This window comes from Trachinotus anak, unplaced genomic scaffold (assembly GCF_046630095.1).
Source record: "Trachinotus anak isolate AG129_WGS33_773 ecotype Australia unplaced genomic scaffold, CSIRO_AGI_Tana_v1 ptg000012l, whole genome shotgun sequence".
Taxonomy (NCBI): domain Eukaryota; kingdom Metazoa; phylum Chordata; class Actinopteri; order Carangiformes; family Carangidae; genus Trachinotus; species Trachinotus anak.
In genome coordinates, this window is record NW_027273863.1 from 2,480,603 (window position 1) to 2,504,151 (window position 23,549).

The following is a 23,549-nucleotide window of genomic DNA, read 5'->3' on the forward strand; positions in this document are numbered from 1 at the left end:
GGTGAAACAGCTCTGATCATTGAAACGTCGTCCCACCCATATTCAATTTAATCCTAAAATTCACAGGTAACATGTGCAGAGTCTCCTCTTTCAGACTAGACTGATAGTCTGCCTGCATCATTCTGCATCGCTGCAGAGTTGAGTTTTTCCTGCTGGGCTCTGGATGAAGGGGGTTACAACCAGGTCTGGAGGACAGAACTACTTCTTCTTTTTAATCATGTTGTAGTCTGCACCAGTGGATGGAGCCGCCCTGTTGTCATGGAGATGATTCAGGTTTACTCGTTTTGTTTTATTGTTTTGTAACTTGCGCAAATAGAATGAAAAATCAAAAAGTAAAAATAACACAAATCACCACTTTTTACATGTTGTACATCGTAGATATAGAATATGTGGTATCGGTTGAAATGAACCTCCACTTGTATTTAAAATACAGTTCTGTAGACATGAACAATTCTTACCTGCACAACATCACTGTGGTTCAGTGTAGTGGTGTGTGGACTCCAGATAGATGTCGTGTCGCCCACTGGTGGCTGAAAAACAAAACGTCAGATGTGGAGGGATCTGACAGAAAAATGCCTCATTTAGAATCTCCCAGGATAAATCTTAACCACACAGATGGACAGAGGAGAGAGAGTCCACAAAACTGAAGTAATTATTTTCCAGAAAAGGCCCACAACCTAAAGAACACTGTAAACCTTCCTACTGAACAAACAAACAACCACACACGTCGAACTGAAATCAGATCAACACTGGCTGTGTAAAATCTAAAAGATCATTGCACATCATGCCAATAACAGCCTGACACTTCAGTGTTACTGCTTCAAAAGTATTACTTTTCTCCAGAGTATAATCCTGTTATTTTTAAATGCAGAGTGGTGATGTTAGTTTGCGTTGGTGAAATGGACTAAACAGAGATCATGGTAAAGTTACAGCACTGACTGCTCAGAGGAAAGAAAACAATTTTGTACGTTGTAGCAAAGACTGGGGACAATTGCAACACTCTGTATTTCTCTCCCTTACTCAGAGACTATTTGAACCAGACCAGTGGTTCTCAACCTTTTAAAGGTCCACTGGAAAATATACTATGCCTCAAATGTCCTGGTGGGAGGCTCAGGGGCAGGCCCAGAACACGATGGAGGGATTGTATATCTCATCTGGACTGGGAACACCTTGGAATCCACAAACAGGAGAAAACAGTTGGTTGGATCCATCCATCCATTTTCTTCCATTTATCCAGGGTCAGGTCCTGTTTGCAGCAAGCTAAGCAGGGCATTCCAGACATCCTTCTCTCCAGCAACGCTTTCCAGCTCCTCCTGGGGGATCCAGAGGCGTCCCCAGGCCAGATAGAATATATAGTCCCTCCAGCATGTTAGGAAAGGGCACTTCCAAAGGAAGGCACCCAGAATGCATCCTAATCAGACGCCCAAACCACCTCAACTGGGTCCTCCTGGAGCCAGACTGGCAAGGGGAGCTCAGCAGCGAGTGTCTGGTGGCCGGGCCTTGACCCATGGGGCCTGGTTGAGCTCAGCCTGAAGAAACAACATGGAGCCGCTGCCATGTGGACCCACCACCCATTGGGATCAACACTGGGGTAGGGTGTATTGCAGACCAGGCAATAGGCGATGAGTGAGCGGATCCACGGTGTTGCAGACTAATCCTAGGGACATGGATGAATGAATATGCCTCTACTGCCTTGGCAGGAGTTGGGAGTGAAATATGGTAAGGCCAAGTGCTGCAGGATCATGGCTGTGGTCGAAAAGTCTAACTAATCTCCTTTCCTAACCACCTTTCCTTGACTTTGATGGAAAATGTCGTGAGGTCAAGGAAAGACATGAAGGAGAGGTCATAAGGACTTAAAGAAAAGACAACAGCGATGCAGAGAGAATCAGACTGAACCTTCACTGCTTTTTTTTTTTTTAAACCAGCTTTATGTATAACACATGGACAATAAAACCATAGACTGTATATAAAAACACATAAAACATAATAAAACACATGCAGAGAAAGTTGATCTATTAAAATAATAATCAAATAAAAATAAGGAACTGAACAAAAGGTCAGAATGAATTATATTCAGACATAGAGTTTCCCAATATGGATGCTTTTGACCTTTTTATACATTTTTTAAATGGAGAAAATTGTTTTGAAAAGTTTATTGTTTTGCACAATGGGAGAGGTAAAGTAAAATGACATTTATGTAAATAGTATTTTGTTATGATGATATTCTTTCACTAGAAACCTGGACAGATTTAAAGAGAGTAAACCTATATTTATGGATTTGGAGCTCAGACCAGGATTTACACCAGTGTTGGATCGTTTCACCAACATTAAACAGATGCTCTGATGTTTCTACATTTATGTGGGTCAGCTGTGGTGATGGTGCCCCCAGTATATCTACAGGTGCGTTGTTTTAAATGTCGCTGCTGCAAGGAATTGTGGGAAGGACATTTTCTCCTTTTGTTTCGTAAAGGAAACCCCCTGCTTTTCATATACTAAAGGATTGAAGCTCCTTATCAATTAAAGAATTGGAATAGCTGTTATCATGACTGCCACTTAGATACTTCCGGGTCATTTCATCCGGTTATGATCCTTCTTAACTAAATCAGTCAGGGCTGTGAAGCGGCCCTTTAATTCAGGGTTACGCCTGTACAAATAGATCCGCTCCGAACTGCAATCTAGCCCCGACCTGTGGGGGCAATGTGCCGCAAGTCTCCCGGAAACCCGGGGGGGGGGGGGGGGGAAGAAGAAGAGGAGCCACCACATCCGTTTTCAGCAGCACCACGGAGACTGTGGGGTTTTAATCAGGACTCAGTTTCTCCTCAGCTCTGCTTTGACCTCTCACCGGAGGACCATGCTGAAGCTCCAGGGTCTGAAGGTTTTCATCAACCAGCGGCTGACGGCGGCGGTGGAGGAGGTGATCGACCGGTTGGAGAAGGCTATAACCGAGTACGAGGAGGAGCTGGAGAGCCGCCATCAGAGGCTGCTGGACTCGGAGCAGCACAGAGCAGGTCGGTGTGAAACCACTTTACTGTCCTGTTACTAACGAAACTAGCCTCTTTATTCAGCTATCTTGTTTTCACCTGGAACCAAAAACACGCCTATTTCCTCCCTTTTCCTCTCATTATCCGCAAATATATGAACTTTTATTTTACTAATATCAACCTGGATTTTCACAATAAAAGTATGATAGCCAACAGGTAATGTGCTGTCTGTCTGTCTGTCGGACACAAGTTAGAATTTCCTGCTGCTCATGAACTGCTCAAACATGGACTCATGTTTGTATTTATGTTTTGAATCAGCTGATGAACCTCACGGTGACGTCAGAGCTCACCTGTCTGTGTGTCTGCAGCTGCAGCTCATTTACCCTCCAGGACGCGTGTCCTTAGATGAATGGCCTGTACGATAATAACAGAACATTTCACTCACTGGCCTCAGTTCAGAACATATGAATCCCACATGTTACTAATGTCTGTGATGATAAATGTTTGGACTTATTTCAGATCAGCTGATGTCACAGGGACACATGATGTCTGAAGATATATCTGAATATATCATTAGTTGACTCCTGTTCACTCTGCCAGAGCTGCAGCTGCTCACCTGTCCCATACACCTGTTCAGTAGCTCCGCCCCATCTCTCTGTTCCCGCTGACTGAGGCTTCCAGTTGTGTTTATGGAGGATAAATGCCGAGAGAGATCACACCTGAAGCAAAAAGACTCATCCCAACGTGGGGGAATCCACAGTGTTTCTGGAACGACTGATTGTCTAAGACTTCCTGTTTTCAGACGTCACCAGATTCACCAGTTTCCTGTTGACAGATCTCGTAGTCCTTCCAGTCACATGTGGGTTATTTTACAGCCGTGCTGACGCCTCAGTCAGGCTGTACTTTAACGCTAACGTGTTGGTGCCAATAGCTTGTACATTTACTCTGTTCACCATCTTACTTTAGTGTGTTAGCATGCTAACTGGCCCTAAACATAAACAACAGCTGAGGCTGATGGGAATGTGAGTGGCTTTGCAGGTTTTTGGTCATAAAGTATTGTACTGGACAAAATAAATATTTTGACCTGATGATGGTGCAAAGTTATGACAGTTCATCGTGAGGGGAACAAGCATGAACCACATTTCATGGTGATGCCTCTAACAGCTGTTGGGATATGTCACTGTAGACCAGAGTGCAGCACTGACAGACTGACAGACAGTGTAGTACTGTGTTACTGCTTTCCTGGTAACAAGCTGTGTAAACAGGTTTGTCTTTGGTTAATAAAGTTAGCAAAGGTTTAAATCTTGGGTTAACTTAAACTGGACTCTGTGTCTGTATTCCAGTGTTTTCTGCAGTTGTGCAGCAGCAGCTGGTGATTAAAGAAGAGGCTCTGTCTGAGCAGCAGGAGTGGAGTCCAAACCTGGACCAGGAGGACCTGGAGCGCCCACACATTAAAGAGGAGAAACAGGATTTCTGGAGCAGTCAGGAGATCACGGCTCAGGTGCAAGGACGACATGAGGACACGGAAGCTGAGCAGAGCCGAGAGACAGAGGCTCCAGCCTGCAGCTCAGCTGAGCACGTGAAAACAGAGGCTGAGGAAGAGGCCTGTGGAGGACCAGAACCAGAGAGGATCTTAGTATCTGGTTTGAAATCTCTCTCTGGATCTGATAACAAGAGCTCACATTCTTATGAAGCTGAGACTGAAGACAGTGCTGATGACTGCAAGAGGACCAGGAAAGCCAAGACAGTAGAGACAGTTCCTGTCAGAGATGCAGGACGTAACAGCAGCATTAAAGCCTTCAGCTGCTCAAAGTGTGGGAAAAGATTTGGTCAGAAGCATCATTTACAGACACACATGAGATGTCACACCGGAGAAAAACCCTTCAGCTGTTCTCTGTGTGGGAAGAGGTTCGCTCAGAAAGGAAACCTGACCCAGCACCTGACCGTCCACACACGGGAGAAACCGTGTAACTGTCCAGTTTGTGGGGAGAGGTTCTCTCAGAGAGGAAACCTGACGCAGCACATGACGGTGCACACACGGGAGAAACTGTGCTGGTGAGAGACGGACAGAGAGGACAGGAGCGCAGCCGTCACACAGCAGACTCACAAAGAGAGGGACGCTGTAGGGTGTTGGTCCAGGTGAAGTCCCAGCACCAACTGTGTAAATGTCCATCTACTGAGCTCTTCTAGAAGCTTCTCTGTATCATGTCAGGGCCTGAGGTTCACCTTTAACATCTGCAACGTTTTGAATTTCCCTTTAGGATCAATAAAGTTTTCTTTATCTTTCATCTGGGAAAGTCACAGCAGCTCACAGATGTCTCATCATGCTGCTGGCAGACTCTCCACAGTGTTCAGTGGCAGTTGTGGCCATGTTTACAGCCTGAACCTGCAGCCTGACGACAATATGAGCTTCATGATAAAAAGAACATTTATTAAACCTGTGGCATAAACAGCTGTAACACGATCAGATTAAAATGTTGACGTATCATTTAAACATAAAGTTGAGCTTTAAGCTTCAGCTTTATAAAATGTGTCATGTTAACAAACCAGATCATAAGTAAGTGAATCAGTCTGTGCTGAGAGTCACAGTCACAGTGAGAATACAGTTCATCAGCATGAAGACTCAGTGTGTGGACTCCTGAGGACAGGAGAGGGAGTTTACTGTGTGATCATGTGCTCATCAAACACTCACACTGAGTCAGCAGGTCAAGTGATGACATCATACTTCAATAACAAGTCATATATGAGTTACCATCGACATCACAACTCCTGTTCAGATGATGTAACAAGGTGAAGTTAACTCCAGCTGAACTCTTTATACCTCACCATCTAGTTTCTCTTTGTTCTCTGGGACAGTGACATCACTCAGGCCTCCAATCATTTTATTCTTTAGCAGTCTGACTCCATCAGCATGCCTTTGTTTTCCGGTTCAAACCAGCTGAAGTCCACACAGGTCTGCAGGTCTACAGATCAGGTCTGCAGATCTATGGGTCTACAGGTGGGTCTGCAGGTCTACAGGTCTACAGGTCAGGTCTGCAGGTCTACGGGTCTACAGGTCTGAAGGTCTCTGAGTGTCACCTGAACACACAAAACATTGGTTACTGCAGATGCATCATATATTAACTGGCTGGTTGATTTGACCTGAGACCAGTTTCATAATTAACATCACATGTACCTCAGATATCTGTGACATGAGTCTCTCGCAGTGGAGCATTTTGTCCTGCACGCACAGGAGATCAGGGATCATGACTCTGAAGAGCATCTAACAGGTTTCAGTGGTTTAGAACCACAACAGGAAAACGAGTCAGGGATTTTTATGTGTGTTGAAGAACCAATAAACAATGAGAACACAATGTGACACATTTGTCATTGTCGTTATTTAAACACATAGTGAATAAATCAGTTCTACCGACAGGCAACTCTTCTATTTATTATGTATGTGCCACTAAACATCAGAGATGACAACTGTTTACAAACACCACAATAACCTGTGCTGTCAGACTTCACAGTCTGACAGCACAGGAAACCCTCAGATCATAGAGCATCGGATCAAAGAGGAAAAACTCCTCAAAAACAAAAATGGAGGAAACCTGAGGAAGATCCACAGAGGATGGATCCTTTATTTCTAACTCTGGTAGTTCCTCAGGTCTTCAGGTTCTGGATCCAGATGGTAAACTTTCCTCTGAGACTCTGCTCCATGTTGACAGACTGCATCACATTCATGTTGCAGGTCTCCTGTTCTACCACATCCCAAAGGGGGTCTACTGGATCCAGGTCTGGAGACTGAACTGGACTCACTGTCATGTTGATGAAACCAGTTTGTGACATGGAGCATTATCCTGCAGGGAGTAGCCATTAGAAGATGGTGAACTGTGGCCATGAAGGATGAACATGGTCAGCAACAACACTCAGATAGACTGAGACATCCAGACCAGGACTGGCTGGTTCTATGGCCCAAAGTGAGTCCAGAAAAACATCCCCACACCATCACACCACCACCACCACCACCTGGACAGGTTGGGTCCATGGATCCAGACTCTGATTCTACCATCTGCTGCCTCAGCAGAAATCCAGATCCATCAGACCTGGTCTTCATCAGTCCAGTGTTGGTGAACCTGTGTCCACTGCAGCCTCAGGTTTCTGGTCTTGCTGTCAGGAAGTGGAACCTGATGTGGTCTCTGCTGTCGTAGTCCATCCACCTCAGGGCTGGACGTGCTGTTCACTCTGTTCACCTTCAAACTCCTGAGGACGATGCCAACATCACATTTACGGTTGTGTATGTTTGACATGAGGAAAGTGAATCTGTTTAAGTTCCTGATCAGCATCAGTGTTGGAGGGATTTTATTTTTTCTTATTTGGACAATGTGTATTTGTTTCTTCTATATTTACTTAGTTTTATTATAGTACAGATAAACCATCTCTGTGGTCTTAGTTGTTAGGTCACATTCCATGGTCCAAATTCTTTTTCAGAACATTTTTAACAAATTACGAAATCGTCCATTTCAGAAAGTGGTGTGGACATGCCCCCACCCAGAGAACAAAATAAATCCGGCACATTCTTGGGCCACATGCTGGTTTTCATAGGACCCAGGCATATGTTGGGCCAGAGGTTTCTTTTCTATCAGGGCACCGTCCTCACTCCTGAATTTAGACCCCTTCACTTTGTGTACATTTTGTTGTGATGTAGATTTAGTTTTAGAGAGTAGATGAACTAAAAAAATATCCATTTAAAATTAAATCTACAACACAGCTCAGTGAGCAAAAAGTGAAGTGGTCTAGTTCCTGAAACACCAGATGAATCTGGGGTCACAGGGTGTTTCAGGTCAGTCCCCTGCTTGTATCCAAGTAGCACACTACATCATGGATCAACAACCACCTCCACTTGTTCTGCAGCATCAATGATGTTTCCTGCAGCCCTCTGATGTGCAGGGGACTGACTGGTCCGCAGAGCCCCTGTAGCCCTGCAACAATCCTGCGGGATTCTTTCCACAGTGCTCCCTCAGGATTGAATTTCCTGTGGGACTTGTTCTGATTGTGAAGATGTTGTATTGAAGTTTATGAAACATGATCAACGATGACCTCAAATACTGTGTGTGATGTGCTGTTTAACTTGATGGTGTAATGAGGTGGGGGTGTGAGTGTTCTGTTGTTGTGTGACCCTCATGTAAAGGGGGTGGGGGTGGGGTTAGTGACGTCACAGAGTGGTAGGCGAGCTAACTGCAGTAGGAAGGTCGGAGAAACAGGTTTTTCACATTCTGCTGTCCCAGGGAATATGTCCACTCTGCGGACGGTGAAAACTTTCATCCACCAGCGGCTCGCCGTGGCGGTGGACGAGATATTCGGGCTGCTGGAAACAACCATTTCAAACTATGAGGAGGAGCTCGACCGCCAGCGGAGGCTGCTGGAGGATGATAGGTCCGAGTTCCGGACCAACAAAGCAGGTGAGAGAAGTGTCTGTGGACGTGTCCGGGTCTGGGTCTCAGTGACGTCACGGCTCAGGCCTCAGGTATTGTCTGAGCTGAATGAATGAGGAGCCGCAGCTGTGTTTCTGCAGCGTTGAAGAAAAACGTTTTTCCGCTTCCCGCCGCCGAGTCAAGCCAAAACACATTAAAGGCGGAAGTTGAGCATTTAGGGCCTTCAAAGTAAAAGCAGAAAAAGAAACAACAGCGCACTGTGTTGTCGTTGTCGTTATTGTTGTTGTTCAGTAAAAGATGTTGTTCATCATGTTGACAGAATTTATCGTTATTTTTAAGTCAATGCCAGTATCACACTCTGTCTCTGACGTCAGGTTTTCTACGCCATGACCTTTGTAGTCGCGATGAAGGGGATGATACCGGAAGTCATTCCCAGCCTCCAAAAATCCTAAATACGACACAGAGTTACGTTTATGAGACATTAGAGGAGAAACAATTTAGGAGAACCAGTGTCTGAAGTTCACAGCAGCAGCAGAGGAGGAGGTGGATTAAAGTGAGCTGCAGAGATTGTTTTACAGCAGGAGATGCAGAGAATGAGCGAGAAGGACAATGTCTGAACAAAAGATTATGTGACTTTGTGGGAATACTGTGATTAGGTTTTTTTTGTTTTTGTTTTGTTATTCTTTCCAGCTCAGACTGTTAATTTTATTTTGATTATGATGGGGTCCTAGCATTAATTGTAGGCTCCATATTGACACCACCAGCATGTAACCAGTTTGTTCCTTTTCCAACTCATGACCCACTTGAAAATGTAAAAAATGTTGGTGGTCCACATCCGGCCCCGTAACAATACCAAGGACAAATAATACATTCTCATTATTTTAATGATTCGTTCTTCACCATCTGTCTCTGTGTGGTCCAGCCTGCAACAACATAAACGTTTCCTTCATTGACTTTTTACAGTGATAGGCCTTAAAACAAGAAGGAAAAAAATTTGAGTTTTTCAGCATTTTTATGTTTTTGTAAAGATCATTTCGTGTTAAAACATTTAAAAACGGTATTGATATTTTTATTATTTAGAATTACATTACATCTTTTCACCAGAATTGTACTGTTTTGCAAATTATTTGTTGTGCCACTTGGAATATCGTTGCGGACCACCAGCATATTAATGGAAACACACCTAGTGACGTGGTCATTCCTCTGTCAGCTTGTGTTGGTTTATGTGTGTCCATGTTCTTTAATGAACAAAAACAGATGAATTCAGTTTGTGGTCATGGTGAGAAATCCTGGTTTCCTGGGAGACAGATGTCATTGTGTCGACGTGTGACAGCTCCTGTCTTTCCTCCTCCTGCAGATATGCAACATGCTGTGAGATTTTCATCAATCATGATATCAAGAAGATAACTTTCCAAAATGGCCTCCCCTCGTCTGTGGAGGACATGATCAAAGTGTTTAAACAAGCCCTCTCCATCACCACAGACACTGGCCTTCAGTACAAAGATGCCAACTTTGACGACTTCTTCACTCTGACCTCTACGAGTGACCTGAAGGACAAAGACACTCTCAAAGTCGTGCATGTGCCACCACGCATAATTATGACGTCAGTCCCTCAACCCCGACACCTCTGACATGTCTTCAGTAGATGACATGTCAGAGGCACAACCTGTGACCTGCCGTCTTTCCCATCCCCACCTTCAAAGCCTCCAATACAAGTGTGCAAACTACCGGAGCAAACTGAAAGCGCATGGGAACCCCGAGGTGATGATAAACACAATGAAACACAAGCAGGAGGGCAACAGGAAGCCCGCCAAGAACATCTAGAAACCCCACAAATCAGAGGTGAACTTCCTCCCCCCACATCCTGCCGGGGAGACGGACAGCAGCCTGGAGAGCCTTAGACTGGAGCAGGTTGCAGTGAGCAGGACGAAGGACAACACGCACACGATCAATGACATGATGTCCGGGACGTACAGCTGCAGGCGCAGGGAGGTGGTGGGCCAGTCCATGCAGGTGGCAGAGCTCAAAGAGAGGTGGCCCGCCCTCTTTGACCCAGTGCAGGTAAATAAACCAACTCAGTGGTTCTCCTGTCACACCAGGAAATACAAAACAACCAGCTCAGGACTTTAGACTCAGACCAAAACCACCTGGAGACACCTCACACACAGACTATGTCTCAGTTTACAGTAACCCTACATAAACAGGTGATGAAGATCAGCAGAACAAAACACCTGCTCGTGAGTCATGTTTATATTGTTTTGTAATGTTAAAGTCTAGTTTTTATTTACATGACAGATCAAGTGATGATGTTATTGTTGTCATTGTAGTTCATGGAGGAAACCTGTGGTTCAGTGGTTCATCACCAGGATCAGTCAGGTTGTTCCTCCAGCCTCGGTCCGTTCGAGATATTGTGGTGCAGACTGAGACTAGTGTGTCCTTGTTGTCCAGGCTGGATCACACCTGACCCGCCTCATCATCTGAGCCGAGCTGACAAGCCTTGGTTTCTGAAAGTTCACTTCCTCATTTCTTTTCAAATATCTCTTAAACGACATCCTCGGCGTTAGTGGAAATTTCTCCTGTAGAAAGTTGGGATGCTTGTGTCTGTCTCTGAGAACTGCTGCTGTTGCGTCACAGTCTGTTCTTGGTGCAGGAGAACCGGATCACATGTGTTACAGCATGTCTCAGTGTTTTTAATCCTGTGCTACAGATAAACGATGAGTTCCGCAGGTGTAACACCGTCCCCCTGGAGTCGACCTTCATCTCCCAGCTGGACAGGTACACACCAAAGCTCCTGGAGCTGTTCAACTCCAAGCGAGGAGCTGTGGGACAGCGCATGAAGATTGTGTTGGTCGAACTGATAAAGGTGAGGACGGATCCTGATCTTTTTTTTTTTTTTCATTTTTGGGACAAACTGATGGTACTTAACAGAAATAAGAGAGTTGCATTCTGGGATGGAACAGATTCATGATCCACTGATTAACTGCAGGACCCTGATGTAGTGAAGAAGAGAGACATGACCCTGCGGTGCCTCATCGAGTACATGGGGGAGAGTGTGCAGGAGCTCATCTCAGACTACTCTGTGAGTATCATCACTGGGTTCAGGTCTGGGCTTTAGGTTCTGGTTCTGGTTCTGGTTCTGGCTGCTGACTGTTGACTGTGGTACCACTGTACCCGCACACACTCAACAACATCTATGTTAAACACGTTGAGTCAATCAGCAGAGCACAGTTCCCTTTTGTAATACTGACTTCAGCCACCGGAGGGTGAAGTGCTCCACCCGCTGGTCTGAGCGGGCCTGAAAGTGTTCATGTTTCTTTCTTAGTGATTCCTAATTTCTCCACACACTGAACACAAGGTACATGTTAGCAAGTTATGTAACACTACAACGAGCCCACAGCAGTAATAAGCTGTGATGGGAGAACAGTCCTGTTATGTTTATTTCGTTCACTTTTCTTTTCTTTTTTTTTCTTTTTGCATTTCAAACCTTTCCTCCAGAAAAACTTGAAGGCAACAGGAGCTGCAGGCGCTGTCATGGACGCCCTGACAGACTGCCACACAGAGGTCCTCTAAAGAGACAGACTGAGACGTAAACACTTCATCATGAAGGCTGAAGAGAGAGAGAGACGCTAGTGTTTAGAGAGTGAATTGTTTACCTCCTACCTCAGTCTGTCTCTTTACCAGAAAACTTTTTTTTTCTTTCTCTTTTTGGAAAAGCTGTGAAAACAGTCCTCCTTATTGTCTCTCAGATGTTGTTGACACAGATGAAAAAAACAAGAAGTTAGAAAAATGATCCTGGAAAAAAAAAACTGGCTTCTGGAGCCGAGGGTCTCATTTATCAGGGTTCCCTCATCCATGAGGAAAAAAAAACAAGGCCTTTAAAGTTTTTTAAAATATACAACTGTTCTTCTCGCACATCAGCTGAGTCTCACGTGAGTGTGTGTGTGTGTGTGTGTGTGTTACAGAGAACACCAGAGGACAAAGTGCACGAGGACCTTAAAGCTCAGAGTATGAGGATCTACATCTGTCAGCAGCCTGTCGCAGTGGGCATCATCATCGACGGGACCCCGGTCCTGACGGGTCTGGACAACGTGCCCAGAGCCTGCTGCCTCCTCCTGGGCCTCACCTGCTCCCTCAATCTGGATTATCCTCCCAAACTGGCCGAAACCTTCAAGGTCTTTCAGAGACAGAGACTGCAGCTGAAACCAACATCCAAGTACATCAGCTTGAAGAACAAGCTCCTGAGCCGAGCCGAGCAAGGACACTCATCACACCAGACTCGGGGTCTGAGGAGAGTCTCTGGATTCTGCGGAGTACTCTCAGTTTGACTGTGGTTCAGGTGTGAGACCCACCACCATGAAACGCTGACCTCAGACTGTCCACATCACTTTAACACCAGCTCTGAGGGTCTCTGAGGGTCTCAGATTCTGTGATGAAGTCCTCATCCTCTTCCTCTCTGAGCGTTCAAGATTGTTTCACCAGGTCTCTGAGGGTCTTCTGCTGTTTCATATAAACTGTGAAGTGTATTTTCTCACCCGATTAGTTTTGTACTGAGCTGTGGCTCAACTGTCTCCTGAGGGAAATGACTCTGAAACAGAGACTGATTTTATACATTTGTAAACTGATGGTTCAGAGGTTGTTCACTGTTGAAGAGGGTCACACCTGGTGCTGACAGGTGGCAACCAGAACAGACACACAGAATTAAACCTGTGTTTAAAAAATAAAATGCTCTGAGTTTATTCATCTGTGTCTGGATCATAAATCTGATCTCACACTTCCTAAGGTTTCATGGAGCATCACTGACCTCAGATCAGTCTAAAGAACATTATAGATAAAAATTGACATGGTTTGGCCAGATTATTGTGAACACAGGTGCTGAAACTGTGGGTGCGTCTGGGCCTGAGCACCCATGTGTGGGAGCGTGTAGTCGGGGCCAAAATTACACTGATTCAATGACAAACTCCCCCTAACTGTCCCCACCAATCACAGAGCACTGCTCCAATGTAGAACGAACCACAACCCCCCGACCCAGCACACTGGGTTAACACAGCTTAATGGTGTATTGTTTTAATTGTTTTCAACTTTTCATTTCCAATTCCTCTGTGTGTGTGTGTGTGTCGGCCATCGCTGTTCATTTCCTACAGTGCTGAAATGCCTGTATTTGACTTTTCCCTATCAGTACAGCATGAAGTCATGTAGGCTGTTGTTTGTATTGGGCGTGGGGGTGGGACACAGTCTGTCTTGAGCATCCACCGGTAGAGACATAAATCACACCTATCATTAATTTCAAAATAAAGACATCCTGGATCAGGCTGGATCACATCTCAACTGTCTCATCGCCTGAGCCAAGCAGATAAACCAGTTTCTGAAAGTTTTACCTGGCGAGCTGGGACGCTGCCTCAGGAGTTCTGGGAGCTCTATGCTGATCACTCCTTTTCTCCAACCAAGAAAGAGTCCAGCAGTACAAAGCCCCATTCAGTGGAACAGTATAATACCTGAGCAAGACTACTAGTGGTCCACTACAAACCTTTTAACAAAATATATAACACAAAATATAAAATGAATTCTACACCTGTTGCAAAATATTCAGTACAGGGGAAAAAGAAAGTCTGATTGTATTGAAGTGGGAAAATGTCTCTACTTCTCACTTGATTTATTACCTCAGTAAACATTTTCCTGATGAGTTTCTGGTCTCAGTCTCTAGTTTCAAGTCTTCAACACAACATGATGTTCATTTCTTAAATTATGCTCTATTTAGAGGAAAATAGACCATAAATCAGGTGATTAGGGCGGGGCTACCGTGTGATTGACAGACTGTATCTGACAATCAGGATAGAGGACAGAGCAGGTCAGCTCCACCCCTCACTCCTCCTCAGCTCCACCCTCTCCCCCAGATATGGTTTCTTCTGGTTTCAAAAAACCAAGATGGCGATGGACAAACAGGAGGCTTCAGAACAGCAGCTCACAAACCAGTGGGTGATGTCACAGTGGGTTAATACTTTGGGAAATCTAACTACAGAGACCAGACTCCACTTGTTACCACAGGAGGCCACAAACCCTTTACTGACCCACAATAGTCGAGTATAACTGAGGTTAGTAAACAGTCAGTAAACAGTCAGTGTGTGGGTAATATGATGTGTTGTGTGATGCAGCAAATTAAAGAGACAAAGGAGGAAGGTGTCCTGGACCCAGAGAGAGAGGGGAAACCCAGAGGACCAGGTCTGAGCAGACGAGCCCCCCCCACCCCCCAGCTCCACCTACCGACTCCCCACAGAGGAAACAGTCTGAACCCCTGTACAAACGAAGCCTGTCTCCTGCCACAGTCACATGACATCATTGGTACCTCAGGTGTTTTCCAGTCGACCTGAGCAACACAACCGTCACACCTGTCTTAAAGATATGTAGAAACTTCTGGTTCTGTCAGATGAGTTCAAACTGACGCAGACTCACAATCAGCTGATGTATGTTTTATTTATAATGTACAAACCTTGTTGAAAAACAGATTAAACATAAGGCCGTGTGTCTGATGGAGATAAATAATGACGAAGTGAAGCTTCCTCCTCTTTTTTAGTGGCTGGATCCAGTTGTCATCACGATCTGCCTCCTCGTATCTTTACATGAGCTATCATCATAATGTTACTCAGTTACACAACTTTCAGACTATCATCATCTGTGTAATGATGAAGGAATACTTTTTTTTTTTTCAAACAAGACAACACCTGCAGAGGAAAGTGTGGTGGTGATAAGTGGAGTGTCCATCTCTAACTCTGACACAGCTGCCGGATCCTCTCTGCCAGCTCCAGGCAGTGCAGGATCCGGACTCTCTCTCTCTGCAGATCCTCAGGACCCACCTGGCCTGCCAGCTTGGCAGAGAAGTGGATCAGGTCCTGCATGAAGAGGCCCACGGCTCCTCTGGGTACAGGAGGGATCTGGGTCAGAGTGCCAGACTCAAACTGGAAGTTGATGTTCTTGGCCCTGGGGAGGCCTGGCCCCCGTTCCTCGATCCACGTCAGAGGTCTTGGAAGACACAGATGAAATGGATGTTTATTGTTTGACAGGTAACAGGTGTGTGAGTGGGCGGGGAAGCTCAGGTGGATGGAGAGTGGCAGGTGGAGCCTGAGTCGGCGACTGTGACACGTCTGTCCATCCTCTCTCACCTGTTGTCAGAGGTTCGCAGCTCTGCGGTCATCTTGCTGTAGTTCCCAGAGTCGCCCTCCATGGTTGCTGTGGTTACTGAGAGCTCACCGAACAGCTCGACCAACCAGGTAAGGCGAGCGATGCCACTGAATGCTGGGAAACCAAACCCAGGCTTCAGAGTTCCACCTGCAACAAATTCAAACAAACAACAAGCTCCAGCTCCAACTAAACCACAAACACACAGTCAGGACTTATCTTTAAGCTGAGGCGTGTTGTCACGGTAACCACGGACACACACACACACACACACACACACACTCCATCCTGACCTGTGAAATGAAGAGCGCCCTCCTGCAGGGTTTTTCCCTCCACCTCTCTCTTCAGCTGTTTGTAGTCCTCTGTCAGCAGCTCTATGTGCTCCTCATGGAGAATCAGCCCTGACACACACACACACACACACACACACACACACACACACACACACACACACACACTTATTTACCCCAGACATCGTCCTCACAGTGAGATGAAGATGTTGCTCACTATCCCCAAAACATGTCATCACTAGCACTGATGATGATGATGATGATGATGACGGTGTATCTTGGGGATACAGGAGGCACAGCGGCAGATTTACAGGTGTGCAGAGACACGCTGTGAGCCTGCAGCCTGCAGGTGCACACACACCTGTGAGTGTTAGCACACTGTTAGCAGTTAGCATCACCTTTCTCCTGGGCGAGGTCCCACAGCTCCACAGCAGCCTTGTGGCTCATGGTCATGGGATACTCGACGCAGACGTGTTTCCCTGCCTGCAGAAAAGTTCTGATGAGAAAGGAGGAGTTCTCAGGGTCAAAGGAGGTGACAGGAAATCATTCAAATCTGTTTCTCTGCAGGAGAGGACAGTCTGTCTCAGTGTGGTAGAAGACACTCTACCACCAAAGACAACTCATATCATCACTTTATCAAGCTACAGATTTACACTTTCAGCAGCCTTACAGTAACATTAAAGCTCCACATTTTAACTGAACTATTTTAACATATTTTAACTATATATTTGTGGTTTTAAGAACCAAAATCGGACCAGATCTGATTGGCTGACTGTTTTCTGAGTGATCCAATAACACTCAGAGAAACCAAATCTTGCAAGGTTGGATGGTGGGTCCAGGTGGGGGGGTTGGGGCGGTGACTGCTTTGTTGTGACATCACAAAGTTCCAGAAGACCTGACGGCTGTTTTTAAGGCTCAGATTGAATACGAGCAGGTGAGGAGCTCTGTGTTTTACAGGTGGATGTATGGATTAGACAAATCTAACTGAGTGAAATAAATGGTGGTATTGAAGTGCAGATGGTTAACGTATAGGTCACTGTAATGACAAAAAATTGGGAACAGAAACACAACAAAAGGATCTTAAACAGGCCATCACCTGGCCCTGGCTTCATGTCTGAGCTGCTGTGTTCATATTTAACTCTGAGAAAACTCCCCACACATTCACAGACTGTCAAGTCCATGAGTTCTCTCTTACGTTATGCCTTTATACACACTTCTTGTATGTCTGCATTTCTGCAGACTTAGCTTTACCCACAGTTCATAGCCTTGAGACATTAAACATGAGGTTACCATGGTTACCATCCATGGGACGCCCAAAATATCTCTCTCTCTCTCTCTCTCTCTCTCTCTCTCTCTACCTGACACTGTCCTCATGTGACACATTCTCCGTGCAGACGAAGGCCACCTGGATGTCCTCTCTGCTCACAGCCTCCTCCACTGAGATCTGACCCACCCCCTGATGAGGGTCCAGGCTCCTCCTGTGGACACAAACACACCATCACTATCTCACTCACACACACACACACACACACACACACACACACACACACACACACACACACACACACACACACACACACACACACACAAACACACACACGGTGGACAACAACTGACAGTCATATAAAGTGTGGCTATGCCTTTTGACACTGCCGCTGAAACAGCTCCACTGTAACAACCCCAGAGGTCTGATGTTGCATGGAAACCAAACACTCGAGTTAAACAGGAAGCGTTTGTCCAGATGTACCAACTGTGCGAAACAGGCATTCATAAGAAGAGTGTGCCTGGGTTAATGCAGTGTGTGTTTTAACACTGTAACCTATTTTAAACTAATGCAGTTTATTGCAACAGCTGTGCAGGAAATTCATAAACAACAGGACTCAGTCGGCCCTTCAGGCTCAGGGATCAGCTCAGTTTCTTACTGTACACTGAACCTCATTATGTGATAATAAAACTATGAACTGCTGTTTAGTGGCAGCATCACTTCTACCTGAAACACACACTCACCAGCCACTTCCTTAGGTACACCTTACTAGTACCAGGTTGGACCCCTTTGCAGAGATTTTGGTCCATAATGACATGACAGCATCACACAGTTGCTGCAGATATGTTGGCTGCATGTCCATGATGTGAATATCCTGTTCCACCACATCACAAAAGTTCTCTACTGGACTGAGATCTGGTGACCGTGGAGGTCATTTGAGTTCAGTGAACTCATTGTCATGTTCAAGAAACCAGTTTGAGATGATCTGAGCTTTGTGACATGGTGCGTTCTGGCTGTTCTCCTCTGACCTCTGGCATCAACAAGGCATTTTCTCCCAGAGAACTGCTGCTCACTGGATATTTTCTCTTTTTCAGACCATCCTCTGTAAACCCTAGAGATAGTTGTGCAGGAAAATCAGTTTCAAAGCAGTTTCTGAAATACTCAGACCAGCCCATCTGGCACCAACAACCACGTTCATTCTGATCCCTGGTTTGAACTTCAGCAGGTCTACGTGACTAAATGCATTGAGTTGCTGCCATGGGATTTGCTGATTATATATTTGCGTTAATGAGCAGTAGGTCTAACTAATAAAGTGCCGGTGAGTGTATAATACAATAATATACACTGTTGCTCGTGTTTACCTGTGCAAGCTGGATTACCTGGATATGAATCCTTTGACGCTGAGGTTCTCTGCAGGACTTCCCGGCAGTGGAGCCAACATGTCTCTGATTCTCACCCATCCAGCTGTGCCGATGCCGACCACCACAGCTCCAAACATCCTGACTGAGAAACAGAGGAACCAGGTCAGAGAGTAGTTACGTGAGTTCAACTGGGTGTCCAGACATTAAGAAATATAACTATAGAGAACCAAGTGAATCCTTTTATATCTAAAACCAAGATTATTGAAAACACTCAGGTCATAAACACAAGAAGTCACATTCACATCCTGAAGAGACATGAAATACATCTGTAAACATTTTAAAGGAGATTGATTCTCCTCCTTTTTTATTCTGGACTCCACCAGAGCAGCTTCACAGGACTGTACGTTCAGTCCAGAAGCAGCAAGGACGTCAAAGTGACCAGAGGTTGTCCGTTTTCTGTGTGAGCCGGCGTCTCTTGGCAGCGAGCAGCAGCAGCCGTCTGTGGTATGGGCATCAGGAAAAGTTAAATTCAACTTTATGGTAATGAGCTATGATGCAGTTTTGCGACAGCCAATCAGAGTGTAGAAGTGCTCCCCTCTGGAGAACACTTTTGTTCTCATCAAACTTTTGTTTCCAGCACAGTGGAGGAGAAACTGATTATTTCAGTTGTGGGTTTCTTCTTCCTTTACGACGTGTCCCTCTGTGGACAGGGACTAAAATAAAAAATAAAAATGCAAAGGTGTGTGATACTGTAGGTGTTCCAGGTGTAGCCTGGGACATACTTTGTGATAATAGGAGGGAAGTGCATGCTAACTAGCGCTTTAGCATGAAAAATAGTGTTGTGCCTGTAATGTTAATGTAGCTAATTTAAAGACTTTGTGTCTGTTGTGTCTGTTTGCTTTGTGGGTCCTTTAAATAAAGTCAGTAATGAGTATCCTGGACAAACTTGCTCATCTCCGTCCGGGGCAGGGCAGACACTGTGGGTGTGCACATGCAGGCACAGGTGAGGAGGTCCTGAACGCAAAGTGTGAAACTAACTAACTAACTAACTAGAAACCAAAAATAACAGGACAACTTCTCATATCCATCCATACGTGTCCGAATCAGACAGTGGACAGAAGCAGAGATCAGTAAATATTTGGCCCTTCACCTTCTTATGGTGACAGAACTCTGGATTTAGTTTCAGTTGGTTTCATGAGCTGAGCTGTGACTGAAGAGAAAAATCTGCTAACAGGAAATGACTAAGCTGATGTTGCTAGTGCAATGTTATTGTACTGAACAGTGAAGCTGCATTAGACTGGAGAACGAGCTGAACTTTACTGAACTGAACTGAACTTTAACTGAAACTGTGGCCGCGTTAAACATGAACATCTGACATTATATTTATCTATCTATCTATATACATACATACATATGACAGGAAATAAGGAAAACAGATCTCCATTAATAATATAAGTTATAGAGGTATGGTGTGATGTAAAAAAAAACATTTAAAAGAACCATAAAACAATGTTAAAGGACAGCTTTGCTTGCTGACATCTTCCTCATCTGAGAACTCACAATACAAGTTGAATGCCTGGAGGGAAAACTTGCAAACTGAGACCAGTGGGAAAGTATCTTGCTCTAATGCTCACACCAACTCTATAAACACACGCCTTAAACTAACACAATAGGAATGGGTAATGCAGACGTTATGTGACATTGGTGGAACTACATCAATATCACAAAAACATGCCAGACATATACACAAAATATACGGAAACTAAGGGATTTCTGTCTTACTGTATGTGGCAGTGTAGGAAGATTAAAATGTTCCAGAGGAAGTGAGAGTTATAATGCAAAAGATTATTTCACAACACATTTTACTGGGTCCTGAACTATTTTTGCTGGGTTATAGTATAGTAAAAATGAATGAGCATTCACAGACCTCAGTTTGCTTCATGCCAAAAAATGCACAGGACTGTTATAGAAAAAATATGTTAAAGGCTGAGCAGCACATATTTGAGAGCATATGGAGGCTCTTCATTAATTGCGTTAAAGATTTAGATTTTACAGGAGATCAAGTGATCGACAAATTTCTGTTTCTGTAATGTTATTCTTTTTTTCGCTCTTCTTTTAAACACCTGTGTCAGACCTGCTTCAGCCTGCACGAGGAAACACAGAGTAAAGAGTCGAAAGTCTCCTGCTGTCGACTTTCTATTAAAAAACATTATGTTTCACTTTAAATCATTAGTGTAAACCCAGAGACACCAGGGCAGGCAACTGCTTGGGGCCCCTGGCTGTCAGGGGGCCCTTGAGGGCTGACAAACTTTGCTCCACAGCAGTATCTCAAAATGCAGCTCCCTCCCCCTTAAACGACCAATCACATCAGTGGGAATAATTGCTGCAGCACGAGTACTGACAGGAACTAGGAAACGGGATCACATCTCTCCTGTGTTAGCCTCTCTGCATTGGCTCCCTGTAAAATCCAGGATAGAATTTAAAATCCTCCTCCTCACCTTCAAAGCCATTAATGGTCAAGCACCATCGTACCTTGGAGAGCTTATAGTTCCCTATTTTCCCAATAGGACACTTCGCTCTCTAAATGCAGGTCAACTTGTGGTTCCCAGAGTTTGTAAGAGTAGAATGGGGGGCAGAGCCTTCAGCTATCAGGCTCCTCTCCTGTGGAACCAGCTCCCAGTGTGGGTTCGGGAGGCAGACCCCCTCTCTACCTTTAAGATCAGGCTTAAAACTGTCTTGTTTAGTAAAGCTTATAGTTAGGGCTGGCTCGGTATGTCCTGACCCATCCCTTAGTTATGCTGCTATAGAGCTAGACTGCTGGGGGATTCCATGATGCACTGGGCGCGCTCTCTCGCTCTCGCTCTCTCTCTCTCTCTCTCTCTCTCTCGATGACTTTATGCCATTAACTTTGTATTTTTTCTCTCCCGTAGTTTGTGCTTCTCCTCTCTCTCTCTCTCTCTCTGTCCTCATTCTGCAGGTCTCTCTGCCTCGGGAGCAGCAGGATCCAGATCCACCACTACTCATCTTTACTATTAACCACTGTTACCTGTCATTATTATTGATAACACCATTACCTACACAGCTGTCCCTGGTCTCTCTCTCTCTCTTTTCTCCTCTCTCCTCCCCCCACCACCCCCTTTTCTCCTCCTAAACCCAACCGGTCGAGGCAGACCCCCCCCACCCTGAGCCTGGTTCTGTTGGAGGTTTCTTCCTGTTAAAAGGGAGTTTTTCCTCCCCTCTGTCGCCAAGTGCTGCTCTTTGTGGGAACTGTTGGGTTTTTCTCTGTAACAAAGTAAGGTCTTGACCTGACCCTGTAAAGTGCCTTGAGAAAATGTATATTATGATTTGGCGCTATACAGATAAAATTGAAAATTGAATTGAATTGAATAAGGCGAATAAGGAATATGACTCATTTCTTTCCTGTGCTGGTGAGGCAGGCAACGAGCTAGTGAAGCACACAGGGACCGTCTACAAAGTGCAACACTGAAAACAGATATATCATATAAATATATCAAATATATCACAATCTTCCTTCTCACACACTGTAGTGTCTCAAAAATCACTTCACACTTAAGCAGTCTCCTGTTGGTTACTGCACTACACTCTTATAGTACGACACTTAGTTCATAACAGAAGCCTGAAGCACAAAGTGTGTGTAACCGACAGGAGAACCAGGTTGGGCTGATTTCTCTGACACTACTGTGCATGACAGTGAATTTACTGAATATTAGAAAAATGTAACCAAAAATTAACCAAATTTATGTAAAAGCACATCTTTCCACCTGAAGTGTTGAGGGATACCCATCAGGAGAATGCTGACGTGTGAAGGGATTTCTGTGACTCCACAGTTACTGACCAGTGTTGTTTCTCCAGCTCGTTTTGATGAAAACTAGGCTGTCGCTCGTTGTCTACCTCCCTACGGCAGGAGAGAGGGGTCATTTGGATCACAACAACAGAGACTCTCCATGTCCCAACACAAGCATGAAGCAGGACTTCATCAAATCCTGTAAATGGGTCCTATTCCCTATTCTCAACGTTTCACGTTTTTATATACAGTCTATGGTTATAACACACAGAGACCGGGACACAGAGACCTCCGTGCAGGTGTCATGGAGATGCAGTTTGTTGTGGACCTTGGTCCGGATCCAGCCTCGGTCTGTGGAGGAGACAGAGGACACGTCCCTGCCTCCTTACCTGCTGCTTTTTGTCCCACACGAAGAGATCCAGCTCCCGCCGCTGAGCGCTCCTCTGTTAGCCTGCTAGAAGTGACATAATGGAGAGAAACAGCAGTTGTCTAACCACCGGTCTGCGCATGGAGCTCGTTTTTAGCATTACATAAGGAGCGTTTGTTATGCTGCACTGGTGGCACAGGCACCGGTGGCAGGGGGGCGGGGCTGCTTTTAAATGCCTCTCCTTCACTAATTACTTAATATTATAATCAATATTGAATTTATGAACATGACTCATGAATGGACTAAATCATCCGCTAAACAAGTTGGTTACAAATGGTCATTTTTGTTTTTGTCAACCAAGCAGAACACTGAGACAAACAAAACAAACAAACAGGACCAGACCCTGCAGCATCACCAAATTCACTATTCCCCAAAAATAAACCAGCAACAAAAAGATACAGATCCTGGAGAGTCTTTGATCCAATCAGAGATCTCTTCACTTATTAATCACTTATAGATTCTGACTGAATGTAGAGAAACAACACGAGACTGACTGTAAACAGAATGTGTGGAGACATTTAAACCTATGATAAAACCAGCAGATGGAAACAGAAGGAGCCTTTCACTGGTTCACTGCCAACATATATTCACAGTTAAGACTTTTTACTGTGGTACAGTAGTAAGATTTTAGTCTACTGAGCTCAGAAACCGCCTGAGACACACCCGGGGAGTTCCCTGGGCTGTCCTGCAGAGATAAGACAGTTTTCAAACTGTCCCCTCCTGTTCTTCTAAAGCAGTTTTAGAGCCATGAGCTCTGGTCTCCCTGCTGCATGTCTTTCAATAAGAGGCTCATGATGACATATTTAGTCTACAAATCTCTGGGAACACATCTGGGTC

The 23,549-nt window shown here is 45.0% G+C and overlaps 3 protein-coding genes across 6 annotated transcripts; 2 read left to right on the plus strand and 1 right to left on the minus strand.

Annotated features, from left to right (window-relative positions):
* Window positions 1-1,632: 1,632 nt before the first annotated feature.
* On the plus strand, window positions 1,633-6,339 carry LOC139629873 (zinc finger protein OZF-like). Of its 2 annotated transcripts, none has more exons than XM_071492803.1 (3): window positions 1,633-3,008; window positions 4,325-5,971; window positions 6,021-6,339. In XM_071492803.1, exons 1-2 carry the CDS (start codon window positions 2,852-2,854, stop codon window positions 5,038-5,040), a joined length of 873 nt encoding a protein of 290 aa, XP_071348904.1. In that variant the 5' UTR covers window positions 1,633-2,851; the 3' UTR covers window positions 5,041-5,971; window positions 6,021-6,339. The 2 variants fall into 2 exon arrangements, with proteins under 2 accessions (XP_071348904.1, XP_071348905.1); XM_071492804.1 differs by having other exon boundaries at window positions 4,325-5,955; window positions 6,013-6,339.
* A 1,914-nt stretch (window positions 6,340-8,253) lies between these two features.
* LOC139629293 (uncharacterized) lies at window positions 8,254-13,730 on the plus strand. The gene is made up of 6 exons (XM_071491830.1): window positions 8,254-8,396; window positions 9,753-9,975; window positions 10,220-10,456; window positions 11,103-11,258; window positions 11,382-11,474; window positions 12,358-13,730. The coding sequence occupies exons 1-6, from the start codon at window positions 8,254-8,256 to the stop codon at window positions 12,718-12,720; spliced, it is 1,215 nt and encodes a 404-aa protein (XP_071347931.1). The 3' UTR covers window positions 12,721-13,730.
* Window positions 13,731-14,844: 1,114 nt separating this feature from the next.
* blvra (biliverdin reductase A) lies at window positions 14,845-22,834 on the minus strand. 3 transcript variants are annotated; one of them, XM_071492118.1, is made up of 7 exons: window positions 22,675-22,834; window positions 18,499-18,622; window positions 17,214-17,333; window positions 16,254-16,351; window positions 15,859-15,966; window positions 15,550-15,715; window positions 14,845-15,409 (listed from the first exon to the last, which is right to left on the minus strand). In XM_071492118.1, the coding sequence occupies exons 2-7, from the start codon at window positions 18,615-18,617 to the stop codon at window positions 15,154-15,156; spliced, it is 867 nt and encodes a 288-aa protein (XP_071348219.1). In that variant the 5' UTR covers window positions 18,618-18,622; window positions 22,675-22,834; the 3' UTR covers window positions 14,845-15,153. The 3 variants fall into 3 exon arrangements, with proteins under 3 accessions (XP_071348219.1, XP_071348220.1, XP_071348221.1); XM_071492119.1 differs by lacking the exon at window positions 22,675-22,834 and adding an exon at window positions 22,337-22,441; XM_071492120.1 differs by lacking the exon at window positions 22,675-22,834 and adding an exon at window positions 22,263-22,403.
* Window positions 22,835-23,549: the final 715 nt, after the last annotated feature.